Consider the following 22,737-nt stretch of genomic DNA (forward strand, 5'->3'; position numbering starts at 1 on the left):
CATTTTGGGAAATTCATGATCTGGCTTCAAATTCTTCCATGATGGTGTTTGGCATGATGTATGATGACTATTTGGACATGAATGAACTCTCACAAACCAATTCCAATCATCCAATCACTGATTAAACAGACAGTTGACCAACAGTTGACTTTTAGGGTTTTTGACTGTCTGTGTATGAACTGCTGACTTCTGAGTCTTCAACCCTTGACCAAAATACTTCAAATAGACCTCCAAGCCATGTGAACTTGTTGGACAAATCCCAAGGCCTTGATTCAATGAAAAATTCTTTTGCTTGCTTGGTTGACTGATCAGGAGATTAGTTTGACCTAATTCTTGATTGCTTGCACTTGAGGCAACTGGGAACAATGCAATGCTATGCAATGGGCCATGACATGCTATGACCTAATATGAAAATGTATACATAATGGTAGGTGCAAATTTGAGGTGCTACACCATCTCCGCCTCCCAAACCATGAGGAGGAGAGTTATAGGCTTGAGGAAGACAATACTCAAGCGATTTGGAGGTCTTATTTTGCTGTAATGTGGCGTCACTAAGAATTGCATTAGGCATATCCTCAATGTTGCAACATTGTAATACCTCAAATTGTGTAGCGGCTCCCAACAAAGATTTTTGTTGATTTTCTTTTATACACACGAGTCTCTCATTCAAAAAAATATACTATGTTTGTTCACTAGGTTATAGATGTTTATTATACGTTTGTTCTCTCTTTACAACACAAGTGTGGCTTGAAGTTCTTGAAGATTCTAGAACATATTTGGCCCAAATGCTTGTGTTTGCACTTGATGTTGTTTAGACATTTGACCTTGGAGTAGTTGCTGAAAAGACCAAGATGACGACAGGACTTAAAAAGTTCCTTGGCCAACCGGGTAGAGGGACCAAAATGTGAGGAGATTAATTGGTTAGAGATGTTACTAGAATTGGACCACCTCCCTCATCGAGAGAAGGATCTTCATTAGTGGAGACGAGGACTAGTGCGGTGGAGTTGGTCGCAAGATTGACGTTGCGATGAGCTGTCAATCGAGTTGATTTGGAAGCTATAATTGCTAATTGAGATAATTTACAGTGGTCCAATCAGTTAACATGAACGGTTGCGGCGAGGCAACAAAGGAGGTCAAAGGGCTTCATCGTGGATTTTTGTGAGAATCAATAAAAGTTTCCACAAACGACTCCATTATTATAGTGTGGAACATGAAATTGTTGATATATATGCTGATGAAAGTCGTTGTAGAAGTTCTTGAATATGGCTAGATGAATCTTTAGTATATGGAGGAGAAATGTACCTGCCATGTTTGCACTTCAATGCGCAAGTCAACGAGGTCATAAAAATATAACTTGCAAGAGTGAATGAATTTGTACATAAATATGGTGTGTAATTATGCTTACAAATGGATGACAGTTCAAACCGCTCTCGGTAAATGCAACATGGAATATAGGAGACCGTTGAATTGATTCAAAGTGTAGTGTTGAGTTCCCATATGCAATCTCTTGATAAAGGTTTATCCGTTCATCATCTTTAAACAAAAGAAATTTTGAATTGGACCTTCAAATTGAACCGATGTTAATAGATCGTTTGGCCTTTGCAGAACATAAATTATCCTAAAATTTAAACATATATTTTTCATAAACTCTATTATAAAAAAATGCTTTCTAGATATATTAAATATATAATATATATAATTATATTATTGTATAATAGTTTAAACATATTATTTATTTAAGAAATTTAAAAAATATATTTTTTATAACAAGTGCGAAAGGAAATAATATAATGTCATATTTAAAAGAATGTATCATTAATTTTTTGAATTTAAAAGTAGTGTATTGTAAATATAAAAAAATATTTATTTACATTTAATTAAAATATTTTAAAATGTTAAATTATATAAATAATTTAAAATTTATAGATTGACTTGGCAGAAGACATTGTCATTGGATTGGTTATCAGTATCATCCATTTTCTCTAATTCATTTTGATGCTAACATATCAATTATTTTCTACGAAATACTCATAAGTTAAATTCTTTTTTAATATTAGTGAAAAAATCTTAATCTCAACGGTATATTTTTATTACTATTTATTTAACCACTCAAACAAATAAATGATTTAACACAAACAAATTATTTCCGAAACCCAAAATTTGAATTTAGTAGAAAGCTGCTACCGCGGAAACAAATTGGATAATTTCCAAGCAATGAATAAATGGTGAACGAAACTGAGCACCGCCAAGTAGAGGATCCTATCGCCAACTATTCAGGTCTTTCTCTTTTCCGCTCAACATTTTCTCTTCCATCTTCAAAACCCTACGACGATCTCGACGCCATTCACAGCACTCTCAGATCCATGGTAACTCCTCTCTCAGCTCCTTTCCCCTTTTTCTCTTTCCATTTCAGTTACTTATGGTTGTTTGCTAGTTACAGTAAATTCGAGTTCGTTTTAGTTTCATTGGTATTAAGTTAGTTAGAATTTGAAGTTGATTTTAGTTTCGTAATCGTTAGGGTTTCGGAAATGAACTTCAGTTTTGTAATTGTTATGCTACTGATTCAAATTTACAACCCTAAACCTAAGAACAATGCAGGTGTGATGAATGAGGACCTGATTTTTCGTTACAAGAAATTGGACTTTATTTTAGTTTTGATTTAGCATTAATTGATCTAGCATTAATTGATCTAGCATTAATAGTAAACTATGTATATGTTTGGTTCTGCATTGAAGAGAATGGATTCTGAGTGAATTGATTTTGTAGATTTGATTTTGGTTAAAAGTGAGTTGGATGCTACGTAGCACTGACACCTCTGAAAAAATGTGTGTCGGTGTCGGATACCTACACCTATACTTGTGATTAAATTAAATTTATTCATTTTTTCAATTATTACTGGTGTTGGTGTCATGTTCGGGGTGTCCGTGCTTCATAGGTTGGATGTAAAGTGATTTATGTTTTGATACATTTATGTAAAAGTGAGTTGAATAACAAGTTTCAGTGTAAAAATCACGTTTAATCAAAAGTTACAAATTCTAGCTTCAAGTAGAATAAGTAGAATCAATTCAGGAGGTGGAATCGATTTTACTTTAGAAAAACCAAACACCTCAAAATCATTTGAAAATCAATTCTACACTTCTAAAATTGCTTTTTTTTGCTCTTCCAAAAGTTAATCCAAACCTACACTATAGTGTTATAATTAATAACTGGGATCTGTGTTTGTTATGTTTGTATAGGACTTGAGAAGTTCTGCTAACCTTGTAGAGCAAGGGAAGTCTGTGTTAGAGTCTAATTTGGGATTCAACACAGGAAATTCAACAAAAGATGTTGGAGATGATGCTGTTTTTGATGCTGAAGAGGATGGAGATTTTCATCGGAAAAAAAGGGGACCAGATTTAGGCCTCAATCGTGCCCGTCCACGTTTCTCGCTTAAGGAGACCAAAAAGTACTGATTATTGGGTGTTTGTGATCTTTTTATTAGTCTCAGTGCTGATTTTTAGTTTTTTATTTCTTAGATGTTTCTCATGTTTTCAATATTTGACAGGCCCTCTGTTGAGGATTTATTACCGATTCTGGACTTCAAAAACATCAAAGACCCTAACGAATTGTTCTTGGCCCATGAACGGTTAGAAAGTAAGTGTTGGTTTTTTCTTTTTTTCCTGATTGCACCATGGATGTATTGTTTTTGCTCGTTGTTCTCTTATCTTCTGCATTTTTTATTTTATAGATGCAAGAAAAGAAATAGAAAAGCAGTTGGGTATTGTGCCATCTGAGTCAACTCTAGGTTCAACTAAACCACGGGAACGTCGACCGGGACTTCCAGGGTTTAATCGAAGGTACCGGCCAAATACTTCTTCAACAGTCTGACTCCATTGTGCTTTTATGTCCTTTGTCATTCTCTTTTGGTTGTTTGATGAGTTTTATTGTTATCTTGGTAAGGCCAATAAAATTCAGACATAGGTTTTCAAAAGAAACTTTGGACAGTAATGCTGATGAGCTGTCCTCCCAAGAAGCATTTGAATCTGACAGTCTAGATCCTGTTGGTGATAACACTGACAAAGGCAAAGCTTCTCTTGCATCATTGGATAGTGAAGTAACTGGTGAGTGAAAACAGCTCTATGCAATATGCTAAGACTTGATAATCCCTGTGTGGATCTTATTCACTATTCTCCTACAGTTGTTTTTTCTTGGTATTAGTACATTTTCGTCACTCTTATTTTGCATTCTTCAAATGACCTTGATTGTGGCAGGTTCATCAGCTGTTAAAGAGAAAAAGGTCAATGACTTTTTGAAAGGATTGCTTACTAGAGATTCTGAAGAGCTAGAGGGGGTTGGAGCAATGGATCGTTTGCAGGAGAGGTTACAGATCAAACCCATTGTTTTTGAGAAACCATTTGTTCCAGATTTCCCAGATAGTCAACCAATGGATCTGGAATCTTCGCATGGAAATTTGTTGAAGCCAAGTAAGGCTTGTTATGACATAAGTAATTTGTTGAAAGGAATAGACATTAAGACGCCTCTTAGGCAGGATGTAGGATACCCCGATAAGCAATTAGCTTCACCTACACCACCAAGAAGTCCAGCTGTTTTGTTTTCAACCTTGCAGAAGCACATTTCACAGTCAAAGGCGTCAGTGAATCCATTTTCAGCTCATGAAATTGATCATGGATCTACAAAAGAAAGTTCACCAACTCATATGGTAAACCAAGAAGTAAATATTGTTGGTTCTAGTAAGATGTCAGATGAGCCGGGTGCGCCTATAATTGAAGATGTTATTGCTGCTGGTGAGACAAATAAAATTCTGGACACTTCTGCACAGTCCAAGGAAGACAATTCTAGGAAGTTATCAGAACAACTAAATGCATCTTCAATGGAATATGAAGTTGCAGTTAGTGAGACTTGTTCGGTTGACGATCCTATCAAAAATTGCAGCAGTACTCCCAAAAATTCCACGGTGGATAATTCAAGGGAACCTGATTTTAATGCTAATGTTGACTCGAATGAACCTCCTGTTGACATGGATCTAGATATTGGGGGTAGTGGTGTGGAAAAAAGGGTTATGGATGACATATCGGGAAAGCAAAATGTCGAGCTAAATGAACCTGATCACTTTGAGGACGAAGTATGTTAGCTCTGAACATTTTAGTTTAATAATATTAAATTGTTGTTGAAGGTTTAACTGAAATCTGAATGAATTGTATTTTGATAGATGCTGGCAGAAAATATGCAGGAAACTTCAGATTCTATACCAACAGATGATTTAAATTCCAACTTGGGGATTCCACTAGGTATGTATATATTCACAATATTTGATAAGAAAAGACCTTACTCTAACTTTATTTTTCAAAAAGATCAATGTTATCTTTCGTCTATGTAGCTGGCCTTTCTTAGTCAAACAAGACTTGATTATTGTTTGTTTTTTTGGTGAACTATTTATATCAATGCAATGACCTCTGCACATCGGTTTCCCTTTGATCTGAAATCGAAGAATTTGATATTAAATTAGTGTTCCTGTACCTTTGATGATGACACTAACTCATGATACGCATTAGCCAATCAATCAAATCCAGATGCACATGAAGACAATTCTATGGACAATAGGTCTAGAAGATCAGATGATGGCCCAGAACAGAGTTTACAGGTTCCTAGTTTTGCTGTTTTTTTTTAATACCTCAATCTTTAAACTATGAGTATCTTAACAACTCAATCATTTTTCAAATAATTGCACTTTAGAGTTGAATCTTTGTCTTCTGGTACAGAAAAAGACAGTTGGTTCTGTGGCACCTGTTAGTGGGAAAAAGAGAGGTGGAATGTGTGCACAAAAAGCGTCCAAGGGCAAGAGACTTCGGCTGAAGATGAGCCTCGCAGGTTTGTTATTTATCTCATTAAGTTTCGAGAATTTTGTTTGTTGTCAAGTTATATTGTTATATGCATTAGCCAATCAATCACATCCAGATGCACATGAAGACAATTCTACGGACAATAGGTCTAGAAGATCAGATGATGGCCCAGAACATAGTTCGCAGGTTCCTAGTTTTGCTGTTTTTTTTAATACCTCAATCTTTAAACTATGAGTATCTTAACAACTCGATCGTTTTTCAAATAATTGCACTTTAGAATTGAATCTTTGTCTTCTGGTACAGAAAAAGACAGTTGGTTCTGTGGCACCTGTTAGTGGGAAAAAGAGAGGTAAAATGTGTGCACAAAAAGCGTCCAAGGGCAAGAGACTTCGGCTGAGGATGAACCTCGCAGGTTTGTTATTTATCTCATTAAGTTTCTAGAATTTTGTTTGTTGTCAAGTTATATTGTTATATGCATTAGCCAATCAATCACATCCAGATGCACATGAAGACAATTCTATGGACAATAGGTCTAGAAGATCAGATGATGGCCCAGAACAGAGTTTACAGGTTCCTAGTTTTGCTGTTTTTTTTAATACCTCAATCTTTAAACTATGAGTATCTTAACAACTCAATCGTTTTTCAAATAATTGCACTTTAGAATTGAATCTTTGTCTTATGGTACAGAAAAAGACAGTTGGTTCTGTGGCACCTGTTAGTGGGAAAAAGAGAGGTAAAATGTGTGCACAAAGAACGTCCAAGGACAAGAGACTTCGGCTGAGGATGAGCCTTGCAGGTTTGTTATTTATCTCATTAAGTTTCGAGAATTTTGTTTGTTGTCAAGTTATATTGTTATCCTATTTTTCCAGATGCTGGTACATCATGGGAATCTGGCGTAAGGAAAAGCAGCAGGTTCAGGACAAGGCCTTTGGAATTTTGGAAAGGGGAAAGAATGGTGTATGGTCGTGTACATGAGAGTGAGTACAATCATAGTACTTTTTATACGTAGAAATTTGGCCTAATAGTAACAGAAGCCATGCTGTTTAAAAATTATCAACACATAATAGCTGATTAAGATATTTTTTATTGTGAAATTACATTGTTAAAAAAATTATTTGTGCAGGCTTGACTACAGTCATTGGAGTGAAGTGCATGTCTCCGGGAAAGGATGGCAACCCGATTATGAAGGTGAAGTCATTTGTCTCAGATAAGCACAAAAAGCTTTTTGAGTTGGCTTCTCGATATTGAGATTACTTGTCTCCAGATGTGATGGTGTAATTAAATTTCCAGTACTGATTGTAATGATAATCAAAATTGTGATTATGTGGTTTTATCAGTATTGTTTCCCCTGTTGGATAATGCATGTATTGAGATACCTTGTCCCCATCTAATCTTGTAGGAGGATTCTATTTGAATTCAAGGTCTTTGGTTGAATTAAAAGAGATCTATCTCATTTCATTCAAATGCTATAGAGTTGCTCCATCTAATTTAATAAACTATTTCATCAGTTTCTTATCACTTTTATAAAGTGTTTTATTTAGACTTTTTCAATCTCAATAAAATAACTGTCTTTTTATAATATTTATTATTATACTCTTATTTATTAATTTTTATTTTCCTTAATTATTCTACTAACTAACATTAATAAAGGTATTTTAGTAGGTGATGCAAATTTGTACTAAAACCAATACATCTAATGATTTTTTAATAAAAGTTTACAATGGGGTTGAATCCAGCTTCTGGTGCGATGGAGCCGAAGGGTATATTTGCAAGGTTGACACTTCGATCTTCAAATTATGTTTGAAATTTGTTATTTAAAATGGCGCCATTTCGCATATATAGAGAGGAATAATTGATTTGCTATCTTTTCGGTGTGAAATGTAGAGGACCATTGGAGGCATTGGAGGAATAAATCTCCTACTTTTGAGTCTTTGAGGGTCTAACAATTAGGAGAGTATTCTAGAAACCTAGTAAATACCTCATTTGGATTTGGGACGTCACATCTTGTGGTGATCAAACCAAAGGGATATGATCGGCACAGAACATTTGCCGTCAAGACTTACCGGGGTCCTAAAAATCGAGAGGTATGTAGCCTTGGTCGGTCATATCGAAGATGTACCTCAGATGCGCAGGGAATTGAAATGTTTTGAATACTTTGTAGAAGTAATGAGCATATTTAATGTCTCATTGTCTCTGATTTGCTGCCCCCTTAAGTCGTAAACTAGTCACCTTAGATATGTAAGTTAGGAATTGGTTACCCTGCCTATGTTACTCAAGTGTTTTCCTTTCTATTCGAGGAGACTGATGGAACAAGAAGCGTGTTACCCTCATATTGTTTGATATGGACTGTTGATCTTTATATTGCTTTCCTTACAAGAGTTAAGGAATTACTTTTCAATTTCTTTTGGTGCAGTTGTTTCATACTTGTCTATTTTCTTCGTATCGTTCCGTCGTATTCCCAAATCTTTGAATCTCACATGGCTCATTAGTTCTGTTGGTAGCGATCACAATAGAAGATTACTATCGGGTTGAATTGTGGTACTTACTCCACGAGTCCACTTTCGTCCCGGGAAAGAAAATGTCATTTGATCTTTTAGAAATAGAGGTTTCTTCCGATTGAAAAATCTCATCAGTTCCGGCCGAAAAAGGATATTTCAAAAGTTCGAAGGGTGTTCTGTCCCTTTTCTGTAGCGGGATATTCGTTACCATTAGAGATATTGACTAAATCCAAGGTAAATCATACAAGTCGAGTCGCCACCGCACTTCTATTTATCCAAAGGAATGATTAGAAAGCGAACAAAAACCTAAAAGTTTTAACAAAAACTAGTAAAAGAAACAGAGATCTGGGTAAGGGGGTTGGTTATGCAATGGGAAGGTGTTAGGCACCCAAAACATCCTAGGTACTCCTAGGGAGCCCTTTTCATGCTTGTGAAGGTTGTTGTCTTGTGAAAATTTTATTTGTGCAAACATGATTGAAGAGATGAGAAGAGAATATACAAGTTTATTTATATTTTGTGTTTGGATGGATAAATCCATTGCCTACGTACCATCTTATAAAAAGATTAGGATCAAAACCTCGTAGTTCGGGGTAAAAATTTCAAAATAAGTTGGTGAATTGATTGATCCAAAAGCCTTAAGGTCTTTTGTTATCAAAGGGAGAAAACTCAACCAAACCACAAATCCACCATGTGAGGATAGCTTCAACATGCTAGTGAGGGGTTAACCCTATAATAAGCATGGAAGACTCATTGTCCATCACTAAGGATATAGGTGAGTATTATATCTACCACAAAGATAACTCAAACCTAATAGCTAAAGGTTATGGAAAAAATTTGATTTAAGAAAGTGGTCATTGGAACCACAAAAGAAATTTGAATGGGTTATATTTACCAATTTAGAAGTATATACAAAATGGTCAAAGTTGACTTAAAAGTTCAATTCAAAATAAGTGTTATGAAGAGAAAGTTTTAAAATCAAAAGCATAAGACTTAGGTTTCTAATGTTTGAAAACAATAGTTAAATGTTTGCACAAAAAGGTTTTGGCTTGGGTTAGAGTGGAGAGAAGAAGAAGAAGGGCTAAGTCCTAAGTAAAACAAAAAGAAGGGATAAGGAAATGAACCACATTAGGAGTTCCTTTCTTGAGATCATATTGATGATCCAAGTAGCTCCCATCCTTTGGAATAAGCAACCACAAAGTATAAGCAATCAAACAAGTCTCACAAGAGATTCTCAATGTATCTTGTTTCTTCCACTTAGATGAACATGGTAATGATCCTCCAATCAAGCTCAAATGGGAATCCCTAGCACAAAAAAAAGCACACACATCAAAAGTTCCATGAAGTAAAACAAGAATGGACAAGAGTGAGTTTAGAGGTTTGGTGCTTTTAACCCATCTTCATCATTAAGATCCTTTTACTCCAATTTTTTTTGCATAAAGAAGGCCCTAGAATCTAAGTCCAATACTCTATTTCTTTGCATAGGGAAAGTCCTAGAAACTAAGTCCATTTCTTTGCATTTGGTCCACAATAATCAAAATAAAATACAAGCACAATAATATATACACAATTATGTGCTCAAGTGAGGAAAAGGCAAATGGCATTAACATAAACATGTGCTCAAGTGAGCAAAGAGAAAAACAAATGAATAATATGTGCAAGAATAGTAAATTGCATTAAAGTAAATTGCATAAAGTAAATGTTAATTGTCAATAGTTAGTGTTGGTAGTTAGTGTGCCATAAGGCAAATTTAGCGCTATGTTAAGCAATCGTAATTGGACTTATGTAGAAGTCACAACTATCTGAGGCCGGTCAATAATAATGTAGGCAACAAACACAAGTTAGGAATCTTGATTAGTGAACCAAGTCCCAACAAACTTGCCATGCCAAAAAGAGAAGAAAATTGATCTTGTATTGGTTTAAGCCTTTTACATGATTTAGAAGACAACCTATCCTTAATGCAAAGCCATTCACTTGATCAATTGATCAAGATGAATTAGATTTGAATCAAGGAAGATTAAGTCTCCCTAATCAATGCCAACTTATCAACCTTCAACTCATTGATCAAAAAGAAGAAGAAGAAGAAGAAGAAGAAGAAGAAGGAGATGAATAAGAGAAATGGAAATGACAAAATTAAAGTGCATTAAATGAAACCTCATGTACCAATCCTCATATGTTGACCAATAACATTGAAGGTCAAGGTCAAACAATCAAAAACAGAAGTGAGATGAAGATTGGAGGTCAAGAAATGAATAAACTATTTTTGGCATTTTTTAATATTAAAAATAAACTTGAATTAAAATAAATGGAAATGTCAAACTTCAAAATCACTTCAAATCAACCTTGAAAGGTCCAAGTGATTTATCCTAAGTTCAACAAGGTCAAACAAGGTTTGACAAAAAATTTCAGCATTTTTGAAAGTCAGAAACTAATTTTAATCAATTAAAAATGAATAAAAATAACCTAATTGAACTTAAATCTCAAATAAATCTCAAATCAATTCAAAAATTGATGAGAATATTTTTCATAGATCCATCATCATTGAAATAGGTTAGGAAAATATTTTTGTATTTTTTGAATATCAAAAACTATTTAAAATGAATTAAAAATAACCAGAAAAGAGAAAATTCACAAAAAATATCAAATGATGAGATAAAAAATATTAAAAATCAGAAATAGAAACTAGAAATTATTTGGGAAATAACGCAATTGGTCCCATAATTTTTGGATAAAGAATGAAAGAGATATAATTTTTTGAAATAAAAGGAATTAAAGAAATTAAAATCAGAAATTAAAATATGAGAAAAAATGTGAGGCGTTGGATGATGGCTCATTAATTGAGCTGGCGCATCAGACGGATCATATGCGCGCGTCCACCAAACACACTAGTCAATGCAATCACTCCTAGCCATTAATTAGGTCATAACATTGGACGGATCAGATCAAATCTGGAAATGGAAATGCACGGCTGTGATTTAATCTGGAGACCAGACGGTGGCCGGCGCCACCGTCTTCTCCGGCCAACCTCCGACCACTTTAAAAAATTGCAGAAACGAAAATGGCCACCAAATGAGGCGATCTATATATCAATCGAAAGAGGAAGTGATGTACATCACTCCTATACCATGCACTTCCACTCTAGATCCCTATAAATGGAGAAATCAGAGCTGGAAGTATGATGGTGTTCATCATGAACTTCATGTTTTTGCAAAATTAAAAGCACAAATCAAATGCCTCTACTGAGAGGACTTTAGCCACACCAAGGAACACAAGAAATGAGCAAGGATAAGAGAGTTTCGAAGAGCAAAAGTTCTGTCATCTACCTTTGAAATGTAGGTCTTAGAAGCACGATCCTTCACAACTAAAGCTTGCAATGAGATCTAGTAATGAAGAGGAAGCAAGGCTAAGGAATTATAGGTCTGAAAATCAACCAATGTAGTTGAAATTCAGATCTGAATTTTTTAGAGAAAAGTGAAAATTCCTTTAGTGATGGCTATGGAGAAAATTCTGCAGCGTTTCAGGTTGAATTCATGTGTCCAATGGAAGCTCACATGCCATGTATTTATAGCCAATGCCATGCTGAAAGTGTGATCTCAAACTTGCATGAATGAAGGGGGCCTCCATGCATGGGCCTGTACAGGCGCATGGAGGGCCCAATTCCACATGGATTGGCAAGCTGGGATCATGAGTGAATGAAATGGACGTGCAATTTTGATGCAATCAGCTCATGCATGGTAATTGAATCAAGTTTCCCAAAAATGCACTTAAAGTTATCCTCCTCAAAAAAGATATTTTCCAAATCCAAATATGGTCATGTGAGTAATGGTTGGAAAGGACTTGATGTAAGGAACAATTGTTATGTTGGGAAAAAATCCATTTGGAGTGTGGAAATTTATGAAATTTGAGTTTAAAGTGTGATGTGCAAAACATGTCAAGGCAATGTTTCTAAAATTGGCCAACTTTCAAGCCCTTCTGTTTTGATGATGAAAGCTTCAAATGAAAAAACCTCCAACATCTAAGTTGTAGATCTTTTCAATAAAATCAAAATGGACTTAAATTTTGCATCATTTGGATTTTTGATGAAAGAGTTATGGGCACTTGAAGTTAGACTTTTTTGACTTTTAATGCCTTTGGCCAAAAGGACCTATAATGTCTTGCATTATCACATGTATTTCCTTTGAGATTTTGAAATTTTGTTCAACATAACATTTGAATTATACATCTCAATATTTCCAATTCATTTGATCCCACCTTAAAATCATAAAAAATGAATGAGTTATGTCCTTGGGAAGTTGACCCAAAATTAGGGTTTCAGTCAAAATGACCTATAATGTATTGGAATGGCAGATGGTTTTCCAAGCTTCAAATAAATTTTTTATGAACATGAAAGTTGTTCATATTGTCTTTAAGAACAGTTTTTCTTTTGGAACCATCTCCATTTGACTAACACATAAAAAGTTAGGTCTCAGTGCATTTCAAAATAGTCAGATGAATTGACTGATCAACTTCTCAAGTTCACAACTCATATCTTGATGAATTGATGATTGAGGATACTCAAATAAGTTCAAATATGCATGAAATGAAGATTTAAGGAACTTCCCTTGATTGTATTTGACCATGGGCTGAGGTTGCTTCATGAGCAAGGCATTGTGGTGCACAGATAAATTAGGGTTCCTTTGAAGGACAAACCTCAAATCCTTTGACTTGCTTTGATCAAAAATGATGAATTGAGATGCTAGGGAGGCATATTTGATGGATGAGATCCTTGGGAACCATTACCATTCTTGTTTTCATCTTCTCTTGACCATGTCTTTGTACCAAGGATCTCTTAGAGGCTTTTGACCTTGTGATTGCTCAAGCTACAAACAAAAGATGTTAGTGACATATTTTTGTGCTTTTGGTTAGTAAACAAAATGATAAAAGCAATGATATACAATTCAAGCATGCTTGGTGATCTCAAACCACTCACAAGGAGTCCCACCCAAAGGCAAAGGGAACCAAGATGCTCAATGATCCTTGAGGCTATGTAATGCAATGTGATGATGCCATGAGGGATCTTAGGGATAAAATTGGGGTCTTACACTTTTTATGCTTGTATTTTCTAGGACTTGGATTTTTGTCACTTTGTCTTCCATTAACCCCTTTCGACAAGGAGGTTCTGGATCATCTTCGTATTCCCCTTTCACAACTTCATCCTTGTGCTTGGGGCTTCGTACGAGTATTTCAATACTAGTACGAATACCAGGGGAAAGTCAGTTTGGGTTCCCGAGACCTTTTCTTAAATATTTTTTAAGTGTGTCCTGCTTCGAAGGGTGTCGTTAGTCACATGTTTGTTTCCCTATACTGTTCAAAACCGAGTTGTCATACCCTAAATTTTATCCTGAATTTTTACTTGCATCTGCATAGTAAAAATAGTTCATTTTTGTCATGCATTCTTTCAGTCAAAAGCACTTCATCATGGTTTAGATGAAAAGCTAGGAGTCCTGACATTTTATCTGGTCTTGATGACATTCATTCAGTCATCTGTTGATTAAGAAGTCAAAAGATTTGATTTCTCAATCTCAATGCATCGTTTATTTCCATTGCATCATGTTTTAGAGGTTCAAAGGATGACAGTCAAGAGTATTGTCGTCACCTAAATCTTTGTAGGATTTTAATTGTGATTGAGAATCAAAAGTAAATGGTCCAAGAGTGATTCATTTGCACCTGATTGTCTATTCACGGTTATTCAGTCAATAATTTAATGCACTTACAAGACATCTACATTTTTCTACTCATCACAACATGCATTTTGTTTCGCATAACGCTTAAAATGTCGCTCGAAATATTTTTTTGGATCTACAGACAGACCGGTCAAATTGTTTCTCAACTGTACGTCGACTTAACGAGCGAAAAATTTAAAGATCGAACTTGCATTCGTCAGTTTTCTTAATCTATGTTTCACGTAGTTTAACTTGACGTGCTCGTTTTAATTTTTGGATTATTTTTTTGATCGCATTCTGATCAGCCTGAGCCTTTTAACCGGTCAATTTTCATTTCAAAATTTGATCAAAACTTGTATATTTCTGAGAAGTTTATTTTGCGCTGATTTTTATGGTGCATCTAGTTAATATTTTTTAGCACTTTTGCGTCCGACTTTTATTCATTTTTTATCCGATTTTTTTTTTGTTTTTTAAACCAAAATAATCGTTAGAATTAAATAGAATTTTCTACGTTTTTATTTCGATTTTATTTTTGTGTTTTTGATTTTATTTTAAATTATTAACATTTAGTTTTTAGCATTTTTAAGTTAAGAAAAAAATATATTTCAATGTCACCGACATAAGCAAGGACACGTGTCATGTTTTAAGTTGAAGAGAAGCAAAAATTCAGACCACACAAATCAGGCCACATGGCCAATAAAGAGGAAAGGATATTTTTATTTTCTCACGTGCTTACTCATATTTCTCTCTCTTTTTTTTCATTTCTCAATCCCAACAATACTCAGAACTCTCCTCTCTCACTTGTTTTAAAAAAAGGGAAATGATAAGTTTACAACTTTTTTTAACACCAACATCGTATCTATATATATACAATGCATATGTTCTATTTTTAAAATAATTTGTGGTGTCTTGATTTTTGTGCAACAACTCCATTTGTTTAAATCTACTGTGTAAATACGGTGTATGAACAAATGAGTGTAAGAATATCATAGCTCTTAAAAACAATATATCTTCACTTTTCATAAACACAAAAATCCCTCACTCACAAAGGCCAAACCACCTTCTTGCCCACGTTAATACTCCCCTTTCTCACATATATTTTTTCATCTTTCTCTTTTCTCTCTTCTCCCGACCAAAATAAACCCACTTGCAACTCTTTTATCCTCCTTTCACACCAAACCAAAATATAACTCACCACAAATCACTCATAACAAACAGAACCTCCATCGATCCACCCTCTCCATAACTTCAAACATTCTCCAACCTTCATTCATCTCCTTCAAATTCCAGCATCCATTTCCTCCATAAAATTCACATTCAAACCATTCATATCTCCTCCTTATATCCACATTTATTGTCAATAAATCTCTACACCTTTCAAATCTTCATAAACCACAAATAACACCATCAATATATCACAAACAAAACCCCCTTCAAACTAGACATAACTGGCGGTCCGTCTCGCTGTTAACAAAACCGCACGAACTCTCTGTCACACACAACAAAACCACACAACCGAAACATCATTATCAAACCAACCGCTGCTTCTGACACGCATCATTTGTTCTGTTGTCGAAAATGTAGTACCAAAAAAAAGCTTTCGACCACCAAGCGAAACACCCACCTACGCACCATCTATACTCCTTCCGATTAACCACCTCAAGCCTCTCATCTTCTTGAACTCGTAACAACACGCCCCCACACTTCTTCAAGCTCATATACGCAAAACCTTTTCCCTCAAACTAGCCAGACCATCACCACCAATAACCGAAACCAATCATTGCCAGATTTTAGAGTGAGTGAGAGAGGGAATTTGTTCATAACCTTTGTTTATGATTATTAAAGTTGTGGTTTTGATTACTTGTTCTTTTTGTGAAGAGAAAAAATTCATTTTTTAAAGTTATTTATTGTTGTTCACAGGCGTACGAGGGAGAGAAAGAGGAGTTTTTTACTACCTCTTCCCCACCACCACGTGTGTGGTGGCTTTTTTTAAAAAAAAAACCCTCCCTGATTATTCTTAAAGTTGAAAAGAATTGAGATAAATGATGAATTATATTGATTGGATATTGTAGTGGTAAATTCATGATCATCAAGCTATGGATAAGCAAGACATCAAATAACAAGAGTCGCCACCGCACTTTTATTGTTTCCAAAGGAAAAGAGAAAAAGTAAGAACAAAACCCAAAAGTAAGAAGTTTTCAAATCAAAACTAATAAAATGTCAGAGATTACAGGTAAGGGGGTTGGTTACACAAAGGGAAGGTGTTAGCATCCAAAGTGTCCTAGGTACTCCTAGGGAGCCCTTTTTTGTGTGCATATGTGTTTTTTTTTGTACAAAGTGATATTTACACACAAATAGAATGGGGGGATGAGAAAAGAATTCATTAATTATATTTTTGTGTTTGACAAGACCTTCAGACTTGTGCCTACGTATCAACATAAAAATGAGGGATCAAAACCTCGTAGTTCGTGATACAAATTTCAAAGTGGGTGCATTGCTTTTAACAAAAATTAAGTTTAAAAGGCACAAAAGCCTAAAAATGGTTTGAATGAGTTAGTTATTTTTTTTCTTTTTGAAAGTTTAGGTCAAGTATAGTTAAGTTTATTTACAAGTTTGATTAAGAAAAGAAGTTTGAAAATGCAATGGCATAAGGCCAAATTTTCTAGTTTGCAATGTGGTCAAAATTTAGAAAATAACAAGTTCAAACAAAGAAGTTTTTAAAAGGAGGAAGATATTTTGAAATTAAAGAAATGGGGAGGAGATGAAAAGACTAATCCTATGTACAAAATTAAAAGTTAAGAGTTGAAAAGATCTGACCGATGGGTAGCAATCCAATAGGCAAGAATGCCATATAGAAACCCCAAATTTCCTTGGATATTAGAATACAACAACAAACAATGCGTACAATATTGATCTTGAAGAGCAAGGCATCAAATAAAGATAGCCCCATCCATGATTTATCCACTCCATGATCTTCTTCAAAGTTTCCCATGCATCAAAGGAATTCTAAGATGGCACAAATCACAGGTTCAAAATAACAGCTTCACAATGATCATGTTGCAGATGAACTCAAAGGGATCTTCAAAGATGTATCGGATGAAGTTTCAAATTGCAAGCACTTGGTTTCATGATAGTTGGCATTGTCCAAGTCCTTTAGCATATAGATGTTGCCTAGATTCTAAGTACAATTGTCCAAGATCAAGTCAACAGTCCACACAATAGTCTTTTAGGGTTTTTGTTATTATTATGTACATTAATGGTCAAAGACCACACAAACAAACAAAATATACACAAACAAGATATATCACACAATATGGTCCAAGTGGACAAAGTGAAAATGACATTAACATAAACAATTAGAATGGTATGAATAATGGCAAATGAATAGAGCTTAAAAATTAAAGTGCATTAAAATAAAGGGCTTGGAATTAAATGTTAGTTGTTAATAAGTTAGAAGTTAGTATTGTTTTGCTTTTGCTTTTTTTTAAAGTCATTCTTTGGAGAACACTCAACCCACTTATCACAAGCATGGATCCTTGAGCCAAGAAATCTTCCAAAGGAAGGAAAAAAGGCCAAGTTTCCACATAATACCATGAAAGAGGGGAGACTTACAATCTCACTAACTAGAATGCTATGCCTTTTTGTGTCAAAAATTTAGCGCCATGTTAAGCAATCGTAATTGGACTTATGTAGAAGTCACAACTATTTGAGGTCGGGCAATATAATTTTGGCGCTAATGCATGTTAGAGACATAGTATAATGGACAATGCTCATGAAATATACCACACACAAAAAGAATATGCAAAAGAGGTGGCCTAATCTCATCCATACTCATGTTGATTTTTCAATCAACTAGCTTTAGGACTTTGAGATATCATAGGCCAAATGAAATGGATGCATAAAGAAGTGGAATTAGATGAAGAGGGATGGGAATGGATCAAAACTCAAATTGGTCAAAGGAGGACTTTTACCAAATTAATATCATTCATTCATTTTGGGAGATGGAATGTACATTCCATCAATCCCCTAAATCCAATGATATTAACCTAGCAAAGTCAAATCAACCTTGACCAAGGCTCAACAACACAAGTCAAACTTACACAAACCATCACAAGAGGTCAACACAATTATTTGGCATTTATTCAATTTAAAAAATACTAAAATAGCGCATTTAAATTAAATATGGTTTGTCAAATTCCTAAAACCTCATCAAAACACCAAAGAAATGGCCATGAGATTTATCATAGGTCAAACAAGGTCAAAGGACCTTGGAGATATTTTTTTAGAATTTTTAAAGACTTAAAAGTATTTTTAAACAATTAAAAATAAACACAAAATCAATTAAATCATGAAAAATATTAATAATGATCCAAAAAATGATTTTAACTCAGAATATGAAAGAGGCATTTTTTTTGGTGAAACTCATATTTTTTGGATCAAAATTAAAATTAATATGAATTAATGAAAATCAAATGAATTAAAACAAAAATCAAAAAATCAAAAAAACGTGAGCCACTTGATCTCCCTCATCAATTGAGGTGGTAGATCAAGTGGCTGAGCGCGCGCAATCCACCATGCACTTGAGTCAACTGATCACACACGTGGTAATCAACATGTACGCTCAGGATTAAAATGTTTTGAATGGATCCTGTGGCTGGGAGACATGCCAACACACCGCCAGAGCTAGAGCTTCTGTCTTCTTCTCCGGTGGACCTCACCGGACTGGTCCACCCTCAACCATCACCAAAATGAAAAAGGAGGACATGGTCTGAAAGAAAAAATGACGTAGAGCACGAATCTGACCTTAATTTCAACTAACTCCAAATATATAAAAAGATGTGAGGAGTTGAATTTTGAGGTGTGACAACTGAGTTGCTTCGATTTGACCTCAAAGCAACTCAATCTTCTTGCCTACATTGGTAGGACTTCAGACAACCAAAGATCCAAGAGAATTGATGAGAATTGAGTGAGAATCGAAGAGAATAAGTTTTCTGAAATTTACCTTCAATGCTGTGCAAAACTTGATGTTGCTTGCTTCAAACTTGATCTGATCACACTTGAGAAGCTTGTAGGAGAGGTTTGGCAATGGTACAAAGCTTTGGATCCTGGAGTTCTTGAATCTCCAAACAGTGAGATTAAAACATGAGGGTTTCAATTGGGGGGCAACGCTGGCGCGTAAGGTGTGTTTGAATTGAGCTCCAAGGGCCTGTATTTATAGCAATTGGGATTGATATTTGCACACTTGAAAAATTGCTAAATTTGGACATTTCATGCACAAGCTTGCATGGGCGTGTACAAGCCCATGAAGCAATCCAATTTGATCCACTTGCATCTGTCCTGAAGTTCAAATGAGACTTGGATATCAAGGCAATGTGAAATGTGATTTTTGGCATTTGATTTCTTCCAATCATGCAGCTCTGTTAAAGCCATGCGCAGACCTAGCAAATCTCATCCAAAATGCATGAACTTGGGTTCTTTGGAAATCTTAGGTCAAGGGGAACAAGTTTAATGTTGAACACTTTTCCATTTGGATCTTGGATCATGGTGAATTTTGAGGTGGAAGTTTGGAAATTTCAACATGTTGAAATTTTTTTAAGTGTCAAGTCATATATCTTAACATTCTACCTTGTTTAACTTTTTATCTGAGCTTCAAATGAGAAAAGTGTCTTCATCAAAGTTGTATATATTTCAAAGACCTTCAAAATGGTCACCAATTTCATGTCATTTGGATTTATAATGATAGAGTTATGCATTTTTCGAGTTTGGAAAAATCACTTGTTAAATGGTATAGGTAAAAAATGACCTATAATGTATCCTCATATCACATGCTCATAAAAGTTGAATTGGATCCCACTCCAAATATAAAAGTTGAAGTAGACATCTTGAATTTGATTTTAAAACTTGGAAATATTTCATCTTATAAAAATTGAGCAAGTTATATCCTTGGGAAGTTGACTTTCAAATTAGGGTTTAGACAAAACGACCAATAATGTTTCAACATATAAAATGATTTTCCAAGAAAAAATAGCTCTAGGTATCAACATGAAAGTTGTTTGGAATGTCATTTAGAGTAACTTTTATATTGGAATAATTTTCATATGGTGAAAATTGTAGGAGATAGGGTCTAGGGAGACCCAATTTTGATCAAATGAATTCATCTGGCCAACCTCCATCAACCAACTTGCTAGCCTTCAATTATCTTGACTTTTTAGGCTCATGATAGATCATATATGCATAAGATGATGAATTTTGAAGTGTCCCTTGAGAAATTTGATCAATTGGTGAGATAGCTTGTTGGAGAAGTTACTCAAGATACCCAGTCAAACTAGGGTTTCCAAGGCAAATCACTTCCAAACTCTTGAAGAATACTTGATCAATATAACATGTAGAGATCAATGGTACTCATATATGATGCTTTGATACATTTTGAATCAATCCTTGGTTGTGCTTTTAGCCATGAAGGTCTCAAATCCTAGATGTGGACTTGATAGATCAATGAGGATCATGCCCTACCTACAAAAAGTTGGGCACATACAAAGACATATTTTTGGTATTTTGGTTAGTAAAATGATAATATACAAGTATGATATAATCACATGGTGCTTGGTGATCTCTCCTAAAACAAACCCAATGAAAGAGGGGTAAGGAGGATGCCAAGGTGTGATCCCAATGCTAATGCATATGATGAGATTGAATGAAGGATTTTAGGGTCAAAATTGGGGTCTTACAGATATTTTTCAATATAATCTGTTACAGTACAATTACATATATATTTATAGCCACTGTTAACTATAGCTAATTAGGAAAGGTAGTTACAACAGCTGGCTACAGATAGCACACTAACTGACTGACAACTGGCTATAACTGACACAACTAACTAGCTAACTGCTGGCTACAACTGGAACACCTAACTAGCTGACTCATCTAACACCCCCTACAAGGTCATGATGGAGTTTCCCTAGAAACCACTTTGAGCTTGGAACGGAACTGCATGAACTTTTCAGTAAACAGAGGTTTGGTTAGTACATCAACAATTTGAACAGAACCTAGAATGTTCACAACACTGAGTTGTTTAGACAAAACCTTTTCTCGAACAAAAAATAGATCTATCTCCATATGCTTAGTACGAGCATGAAGAACAGGGTTGTGTGCCATAAAAACTGTACTCTGGTTGTCACAGTGAATAGTAGAGGATGTCATAGGGACATGAAGCTCTTGTAGAAGAGTTTGAACCTAGAGAACTTCTGCAGTAGTGAGTGTATGTATTCAACCTCTGCACTTGACCTAGCAATAACAGTTTTCTTGCGAGACGAACATGAGATTATATTAGGTCCAAAATAGAGAGCTGAACCGAAGAAAGATCGACGATCATTTGGGTTAGTAGCCCAATTTGCGTAACAAAAGCCATTGATATGCAGAGAATGTCCAACTATGACTGGGGGTAGTTGGAGGCCTAGATGTATGGTTCCTTGCAAGTAACAGAGGATGTGTTTGACTTCCTGCCAGTGAGAGTTCAAAGGTTATGCCATGAACTAGCACACCTTATTTACCGAGTAGCTTAAACTTGGGCAAGTAATTATAGCATATTGAAAGGCCCATGTCGCTACCGCGAAAAACTAGCCGACTGACTGAACTTGTCAAAGAAAAGATGACACAGAGTCGCCACCGAATATTATTTATTCCTTATATAAAAGAGAGGAAAAGGAAAATATTCGATAAAACCCTTCTTAAAAAAAGAAAATGAAGGATAATATATTGGTCTCACAACCAAATATGGGTCCAGAAGTCAATTAATGCAAGGGGGATGTATTATCACCCCTCACGTCCATGATACTCCATGGGAACCATTTAAGTTTTTGGTGTGCATGGGTATTTATCTTTTTTATCTTATTATTAGGAAAGTGGGAAGAAAAAGAGATTTGTTTTTTTATTATTGTGCTCGCCAAGGATTGGGGCCCTTGTGCCTACGTATCATTCATCGGGGAATGAATAATCAGAGCTCCGTAGTTCAGAGTAGAAAATGTTTGTGTGTTAGTTGATCTTACCTTGAAAAAAGATTTTCGATGTGATGCCCTAAGACGCAAAAATAAGGTTTGATGGGTTGGTGTTGTTTTTATGGTTTTTGAAAAGATTTTTTTTATTAGATTGACACTAAAGACTATGGGCAGAGGTGAATATTTCAAACAAACAAGCCAAGCGTCTTGTGTCCAAAATACTCATAGTAAGGGTAGGAAAACTCCATTCTTACTCATTCTCCACTACTTAAGGCTAGTGGCACACAATTCTAATGGTATTTTTGTAGTGTTTTTGAGTTTAATTAAGAAAATGCCACTTGACGTTGGATCAAGGGTTTATTGCTTATTGATTTTGAATGGTGATATACATCGATATTTACAAAGTAACAAACGCGAGAAATAAAGGGTATCATTGTAAGGTAGCCCGAGACAAATCCTTGTGTGTGCAAAGTGACTTATGCTAACAAGTAGATAATAGGCTTAAGAGCACGTCTCCATAGGGTAGTGCTATGAATGACCTTGTTACAATAAAAGATTGCAAGTTACAGATGAAATCCAAGTTATGGCATAGGATCAAGATTTAGGGAAAGGTCTAATGCAAGGATCCTAATGAAATCCTCTAGGTCCAATAGTTGGTTACAAATGAATGCATTTTTTTGGTCTTTTAATTTATCATGTTTTTGTT

The 22,737-nt window shown here is 35.1% G+C and overlaps 1 protein-coding gene across 5 annotated transcripts; it reads left to right on the forward strand.

Moving 5' to 3' along the window:
- The first annotated feature begins 2,132 nt into the window (after positions 1-2,132).
- Positions 2,133-7,255, forward strand: LOC127075262 (centromere protein C). 5 transcript variants are annotated; one of them, XM_051016748.1, is made up of 15 exons: positions 2,133-2,366; positions 3,237-3,445; positions 3,545-3,633; positions 3,728-3,836; positions 3,940-4,100; positions 4,251-5,122; positions 5,210-5,288; positions 5,553-5,641; positions 5,760-5,868; positions 5,956-6,026; positions 6,144-6,252; positions 6,340-6,410; positions 6,528-6,636; positions 6,710-6,817; positions 6,964-7,255. In XM_051016748.1, exons 1-15 carry the CDS (start codon positions 2,223-2,225, stop codon positions 7,086-7,088), a joined length of 2,454 nt encoding a protein of 817 aa, XP_050872705.1. In that variant the 5' UTR covers positions 2,133-2,222; the 3' UTR covers positions 7,089-7,255. The 5 variants fall into 5 exon arrangements, with proteins under 5 accessions (XP_050872705.1, XP_050872708.1, XP_050872709.1 ...); XM_051016751.1 differs by lacking the exons at positions 6,144-6,252; positions 6,340-6,410; XM_051016752.1 differs by lacking the exons at positions 5,956-6,026; positions 6,144-6,252.
- The last annotated feature ends 15,482 nt before the right edge of the window (positions 7,256-22,737 follow it).

This window comes from Lathyrus oleraceus, chromosome 4 (genome assembly GCF_024323335.1).
Source record: "Lathyrus oleraceus cultivar Zhongwan6 chromosome 4, CAAS_Psat_ZW6_1.0, whole genome shotgun sequence".
NCBI lineage: Eukaryota > Viridiplantae > Streptophyta > Magnoliopsida > Fabales > Fabaceae > Lathyrus > Lathyrus oleraceus.